This window comes from Xyrauchen texanus, chromosome 34 (genome assembly GCF_025860055.1).
Source record: "Xyrauchen texanus isolate HMW12.3.18 chromosome 34, RBS_HiC_50CHRs, whole genome shotgun sequence".
Classification (NCBI taxonomy): Eukaryota; Metazoa; Chordata; class Actinopteri; order Cypriniformes; family Catostomidae; genus Xyrauchen; species Xyrauchen texanus.
In genome coordinates, this window is record NC_068309.1 from 29,575,739 (window position 1) to 29,583,567 (window position 7,829).

The window sequence follows — 7,829 nt, forward strand, 5'->3', positions numbered from 1 at the left end:
TTTATACTTGCATACTATTGTTTGTACAGATGAACGTGGTAACTTCAGGTGTTTGGAAATTGCTCCCAAGGATGAACCAGACTTGTGGAAGCCCACAATTTTTTTTCCGTGGTGTTGGCTGATTTCTTTTGATTTTCCCATGATGTCAAGAAAAGAGGCACTGAGTTTGAAGGTAGGCCTTAAAATACATCCATAGGTACACCTCCAATTCAGTACACCTCCTATCAGAAGCTGATTGGCTAATTATCTAAAGGATTTACATTATTTTCTGGAATTTTCCAAGCTGCATAAAGGCACAGTTAACTTAGTGTATGTAAACTTCTGACCCACTGGAATTGTGATTTAGTCAATTAAAAGTGAAACAATCTGTCTGTAAACAACTGTTAGAAAAATTACTTGTGTCACGCACAAAGTAGATGTTCTAAACAACTATAGTTTGCTAAATTTATATCTATGGAGTTGTTAATTATTGTTTAATAGTTATTTTTTTTAAAAAGTACAAATGTGTGCTATTTTCTGCATAGGTCTAGACAACGGAAATACAGTTTGGGAAGACCGGATCAGAGGGATCTGAGTGAGAACCTGGCTGCAACACAGGGACTGGCGCATATGGTTACCGAATGCTCTCGCCTTTTCCAGGTCCACTGCACACTGTTCAGTTAATTAGTACTAATGACTATCAGCTTCCCTGCTCAGAGCTAAATGCACAATACCAGCTTCCCTGCTCAATGCCTTTTCAATAGTTTTTTTTTTTTTTCAGCACTAGTGTTGTAATGCAAAGACAAGATTGCCAAAACGATATTTATTAAAGTTTCCAGCAACTTGGCATGCTATCTGTAATGTTAGCAAAATGTGTGTAATTTGACATCCTTACACCTTCATGACTATATGTATCTGCCATCAATACAGATCCCAAAATACTGGGAAGCCCAGGGAGCAGGCAGCTTTACAGAAGATTCACTGCAAAATGATGCAGGTCTAAGATCTTTTTCTCACTTCCGAGAAAATGAACTTACAGACTGTGCCAGGCTGGCCCTGCTCACACAAAAACTTCTGAGGGAGGCCAGGGAGAAGTCTAAAGGCTGGACATCCAGTTCAAGCTCTGATCATGTGGACGTGGCAGTTAAAAAGGTTTGTACTTACTCTTCCAAATTACATCATAAGATCAAAGGTTCAGAGATTGAAAAACTATCAAGCAGATTCCTGCCTCTAGCGAAAATAGTTCATAATATTTTTTGTGTTATGATATAAAGTTTTCAACAAGGATTGAGCAAAAGTCAAAATCAGTAGTATGCAAACACCTAGTTTAGTTTACATGGAAAATTGGTCTGTTAGTTAGAAATGTTTTAACTCTATTAGGACCAGTTGTGCCAAATTCTGAACAAGGAAAAAATCATGATGCTACAGAAGTAAGAGAATACTGTTTTGGTCTCAGTACTTTTAAAGTTAGGAGTATATTAATGTTATTACTACTCAAATGTTTTATTCGTATAATGTTTGCTCATCTCTTCAGTTTGCGCAAAGGTGTACGACTGTAGTTTCAGCTTCATCCACCGGGGGCAGTCCAGAAATTCACAAGGAATATACCAGTTTTAACAGTCAAAACATTAGATCTCCTGCTGCTGATTTTCCCATAAGATTAGTCTGTTTATGTTGCACTTGTCATCCCATCTTTTCTCATAGAATAACATTACTATACCAGCATTTTTGCAGAATGTTTTTTACGTTTTTACTTTCATTCCCTTTCAATCAATCAATCACGAGTAAAACGGCAGATTTTCATTTCGTAAACACATTTCACCACATTTTCTTACACAATGTTCTCTTATGACCAGAGGTGTAGTGGTAAAAAAAGAGGTGGGTAAACTATAAATTCTGGTGGACCACGATGTGGTCACCCGGTAAGGTGGGCCACTGCCTACCGGTGTATGTGTATCCTGATGACATCGCTATAGGCTATCATTTGATGGTACTACCAAGGGTATCACTGGTTGTTCCCTCATCATAGGTCACACAATCACTATTCAATTCATACATTAATCTAAGTTCTTGTTAAAGAGACCCAAGAAGGAATAATATGGTTGAAATCTATAAAGTTTACTAAATGACAAAACAGAGAGAACAAAAATATTTAAGAGAGATAGAGAGGGAGGCTTATATCCAGGGCTTCCAATGCAATGCACTTGTACATAATGATTAGGGATTTGGGATTATTTTCATAGTCGATTAATCTGTTGAATATTTTCTCGAGTAATCAATTAGTTGTTTGGTCTATAATATGTCAGAACAATGTGGATCAGTGTTTCCCAAAAGCCCAGGAGGATGACGTCCTCAAATGTCTCGCTTTGTCCACAACTCAAAGATATTCAGTTTACTGTCACAGAGGAGAGAAGACACTAGAACATATTCACATTTAACAAGCTGGAATCAAATAATTTTTTACTTTTGTCTTAAAAAATGACTCAACCCGACTAATTGATTATCAAAATAGTTTAGATAGTAAAATAGTGCAGATTAACGACAGAAGAATGAATCTGGTGCCACATATTTTAATTTTAAGAAAACTCAGTTTCTGTAATTAACAGAAGAAAGACAATATAAGTTCCATTTTGAACACAAAATAATATAGGCCTACAGTGGTTCTAAACACATACATTTAACAGATTATATTCAGATATCAATATCAACGCTGACCGCCAAACATTGATTTTCGATTTATTTTTTATTTTTTACTAAGCCTATTTAAAATCGTATTTGATTGCAGAGAGCCATAGCGCATTCGCGCAGCACTAGGCTACCTCTCGCTCGTCCCTCTCTCTCTCTCACCCGTACCTCTCGCGCTCTCTCTCTGTCATGGAACACCGCTGCATAAATCTGTCCAACACAGCACTGTCAGTTATTAGCCAGCATGCAAGGAGCCTAGCTAATAAGGAGAGCTAAGTTATTGTTAGAATACAGCTGGATCTTTGAGGTCAGCACGCTGTATATAGCTGGTAGTAGTCAATATCGATGCACGCGCATGGGAAACACTGCCAGCAGCGCATTATGAAAGACTTCGTCTTAGGTTTAACAACCTATGAAACTAATAATGAACAATATGAAATTAAAACGACATAAGCTTAATTTAAAATGGCTTAGGAACTATCTATTTAGAGGTGGATAAACGCAATTTAGAGGTGGATAAACCCACTTTGGAGGTGGGTAAACGCTATTTCCGACTTTTGGGAGGTGCGTAAACGGCGTTTACGTGCGTTTAGCCTCCACTACATCCCTGCTTATGACCTCTAAACACCTTTACTATAGTACATGATTTATCATACTCTATTAAGGCCATTCATTTTAGGATTTGGATTACATAACCAACTACATTTATAAAATTGATCGTGTATGAGTCAACACACAACAAATGATGTGGTTGCCTCAGCAATTGCGTTTTTCATCTCGCATTAGATTTAAGGTTATGTGTAGGGAGGTCGGTTTTGTTGATTTAAAACTTGATAGAGCATTTACCTTAAAAACCTATATGAAGTCCTTTCATGCGATATGGCAGGAGCCTTCTGTGCCATTTGCAATCCATCTTTCTAAACATCTTAAAAACCAAAAGATGAGACCCCTCTAAATCACTCTAATTTAAATGTTGAAGGTGGAGGATGGTTATCCATTGCGGCTGTGGAAAGGAACGACAGAAGTGGATGCTCCATTACAGGAAGTCTTCCACCGTGTGTTAAGAGAACACGGTCAGTGGCAAAGAGACCTCTTGTACAATGAGGTGGTGGAGACTCTGGACAAGGATGCAGAGGTGTATCATTATATACTGCAGGCTGCAGGTGCCAGGCCACCAATGCAGCATGTACTTCTGAGGTAATGGGCCACTTGAAGAATAACTCATCCTTAAAGGGATAGTTCACCACAAAATGAAAATGTAGTCATTGTTTACTCACCTCTGTTTTGTTATAACACCATATGACTTTATTTTTCTTAGCACAAAGGAAGAAACTGTGAAAAAATTGTGTTCTCAGTGATGTCGTACAATGGCATAGTTTATGGTGACCACCTCTTGAAGCTACAAAAGTATAATTCAGACATCTAAATAATTACTGTATGCTACTCATGCCTGGTTCTAAAGGAATAAGATTAGATTTGGTGAGAAACAAACCACAATCCAGTGTATAATTGAGTGAAACACTTGACCGACCATTGATCTCATGCTGCCGCTCACATGGTGGAGCATTCAAGCAAATTCTCATTTTATTTCACTTCAACAGGACAACCAGCAATATTAACAACAGAAAACACAACATAGTTTCACATAAACCAGAGAGCAGAGTTTGTAGTCAAAAAATAGCTTCACTTCTATGCCCAGCTTTATTTGTTTGAACCAGTGTCCTCAATCAAACAAAGATGGGGCTGAAGATAGCTATTCACACCATGTCCTACTTATGGATCTTTTCTATGTTAAACAAAGTTTTTTGTCAATGGGATGGGACATACTGTCAATAGCTTGGTTTCTATATATGGCATTGCGCCAGGTAACCCCATCCGCTATGAGCTTGCACCGGTCCAAAATGTAATGCATGGTGCGAGTCGATCTTCTGTGTTCCACGGCTGCTTTTGGGTGCTCAAATAACGTATAACGTGCGAGTATGGGCAGCTGGTGGAGTTTCTAGTGCCCCCTCAGGGTAAGATGGTGCCCCCTAAGGGAGTTGGTTCCCTACGTAAACTGCATAATGTGCGTATAGGGAGCGACGGTACTGGTAGCTACCTTCGGCCTCCTCCATCACACTGTTTGATTGAGGACTGGATATTGAAATGCATCTATTCTTCCACTACAAACGCTTCAGACATGTTTGTGTGCAGCTGTGGTGTTTTCTGTTATTCAAATCACTGGTGGTCCCGTTGAAGATAAAACAAAATGAGTTCACTTAAACGCCACATCTCACGAATGCTGTGTAACTACTGCTATCGTGCAAAGAGCCTTTTGAAGCTTGAAGAGGTGGTCACCATAAACTGCCAAAAATATGTCATCATCCCAAATGATAAAGATTCAATAACTCTGAGGGAAGTTGAAAAATGGGCAATAACTGGAAATTCAAAGTTGCATCAAGTTTTCACAAACTTGAGGCTTGTCACGCAAGACTTAGAAGCTTGTAGTCCTCTGGGTATCATGGCACAGCACCAAAGTACTTTGAGACCATGAAATGAGATGATGCTCACAGAATGAACTCAGAGCCCAATCATTTATGCTTCATTTTCAAAGGTGATTTGCCTTTGCATAATTCCTTGCATTAACATCTGGGACAACTTAATTGATGACGTCTTCTTGAATGATAATAGTGTACCTTTCAAAAGAAAACTAAGATTTAGCATGAGTTCATTCCTGGATTTGATGGCATATTCAGTGACAAATAAGCACGGTAAAGAGTAAATCCCTTGACAACGGCATCTCATAACATGCACACCATTGCATGTGTAATCCCATTTACCCTTGCCATGGCTGTAATTGAGCCACCCCACATATATAAGAGCTTGCATTGCTGTTCTGATTCTTGGTGTTACCCAAGATACTTCTTTCTATTACTGTGTTTCTGAACTATTACATTCTCTTGCTGTAGGACTTGGCAATCAGATTCTACGACAGGGTCTCTGTTCGTGTCCTCCACTTCTGTCGAACATGCTTCTGTGGCTATCCGAGGTGTGAGGGCTCAAGTTTTCTGCTGCTTTTTCTTAATCGAGCCAATGGGGTCAAAGAAGTCACGAGTTACGCACCTCTGCCGGACAGACACAAGGTGTGTATCTCTGACCAAATAAAAAGAGAAGAGGTTGAAAATGGGGGCGTATTTGAGAGAGTTTCAGGCTCAGATTTCTTGCTAAGGCTCAGAGATTTGTAGTTTCTTTAATAATCAATTTGTTACCTGCAAGTCTCTCTTGCACTACAAGAGCCCTTATAGATACATATTTTAGGGCAGAATCAATGATACACTTGGCTGTAATACAGCAAACAGTTGTCGTCGAAAATTGAGACGCATTCCTGGGGATGTGTTGTGACAGCGCAAACATGCGGCACAATCATTGAGACACACTATATTACCTCCACTGGCTAGAACTTGTCTAGCTGGCACATTTGAGAAGCAGGTGAAAAGACGCTATGCAATTTTTCTGATTGCAGCATGTATTTGTCCTGTCAAAATGAAGTAAACAGCCTATTGTGGTTTATTGATTGGTGGGTTGGGAGCATGAATCTGTACTTTCAATTAGGGAAGCAGACTTTTACAAAGTGACTATATGGGCTCAATTTTCTAAAAGATGGCACATTCATTAGATATTGTATTGCTTTTCAGATGCTAACCAAAGAATGTTATTGCACTGTTATATTCAGAAACTGAAATATGAAATTACTAACATGGGTGTTTGTTTTTAAACAAGTTATAATTAATTTAATGGCTGAATCACACCTTGCTCTCCTTTAGTTGTAAACGAACACTTTAATTGTGAGAATGTAAGCTAGTGGCCGTTTGCTTATTCGTTTACAGTACTCATTTTCTTTCCTTAACATTGCCTGCTACCCCAATTAGACTCATCCCATTTGCTAGATGAAACTGCAAATAAACCTGTCTGGAACCCCTAATACTTGAAGTTTATTTTATGATGCAGCAGCATCTCAATATTGACTGTTCACACTCTTTCTCTTTTATCAGAGGCCGATCTCCAGAATGGCACCATAAAATAGGAGGACACCTAGTTTCATCTGTGTTGATGGCCATGAGGGACTCCTTTAGACCCAAAACAAAAGACTCAAAAACGCAGTAAGGGCTCCAAAGAATAATATGTCAAACCCTGGACAGCTTTATAATCCCTGAGGTATCTGTCAGCTCAAAATAAGGGAGCACACACTGTAAATGGAGTGAGTGAGCTCCAGAGCTGCAGGATTATGAAGAGAAATCTTCCAAGTTGTTCCAGAATCTCAGTACCGTGGAGAGTTACGGGACCATTTTAATGCAAAAACCATTCATCCTGGAGACAAGGAACAACAACAGTGTGATGAGGTGTACCAGGAGAGCTGGTGCACTTGGCATTATCAAGACAGACAAGGGAGAGTGTCAGAGTAATGAAATGTCTCATCCTATTTAAAGGACTGTTTCATGGGCTAATGCATAGCAGTGGTTGACTCAGACACTCAACTCTCGCAGTTTTTAAAATAAATTAAAATGAAAAGAAAGACTGGTGGACACAATTTAAAATCCAGCACTCTGAGGACATGGCCCCTGAACCATTGTTGTATCACACTATTGCATTATTTCAAACATGCTTCAATCAAGACATAGGGACACATTAGCTTTGAGAGACAATTCTCATGTATAGTAGCGAATGTGACGTTGATTCAAGCAGTCATGATTTTTCTTTTTTTTATTTGGTTGGAAGCTGCCACGTTTGTTTTTATTTATATCAGAGTCTCTGATCAAGCTAAGTCCCATCATAAAAATTATGTGACTTGGCACATTACAAAGCTCTGTGCTGTCAGACCCAAATGCTACAACTGTAATTTCTTATTATTTAGCATTTTACTAACATACAGTTTTGGACAACATGATCAAAAAAGGAACTCCATGTATTTGATTTCAGAAAAGGCAACTTAAATATACTATTTTATGAAAGGTCAACTTTATTATAGCAAGGTCTAATATAACTTAATTTGTTGTGATGGTTTGTTGATACTGTATGTATGTAACAGATTTTATTTAAATATATCATTAAAATAATAACAACTTGGCTTGAGATTATTTATAATTTTTTAATGCATACTAAGAAAATAAATATAAAATTAATTGACA

The 7,829-nt window shown here is 38.4% G+C and overlaps 1 protein-coding gene across 3 annotated transcripts in view; it reads left to right on the plus strand.

Annotated features, from left to right (window-relative positions):
* Positions 1-7,707, plus strand: part of LOC127628159 (rho GTPase-activating protein 7-like) — a 104,582-nt gene extending 96,875 nt beyond the window's left edge. The window contains exons 10-14 of one of the 3 annotated variants that reach the window (XM_052104880.1): positions 525-639; positions 910-1,131; positions 3,644-3,861; positions 5,613-5,786; positions 6,696-7,707. In XM_052104880.1, coding sequence (XP_051960840.1) covers positions 525-639; positions 910-1,131; positions 3,644-3,861; positions 5,613-5,786; positions 6,696-6,807 — 841 coding nt within the window. In that variant the 3' untranslated portion in view covers positions 6,808-7,707. The remainder of the gene's footprint in view (positions 1-524; positions 640-909; positions 1,132-3,643; positions 3,862-5,612; positions 5,787-6,695) is intronic. The other 2 variants (XM_052104879.1, XM_052104881.1) reach the window with 2 other exon arrangements.
* Positions 7,708-7,829: the final 122 nt, after the last annotated feature.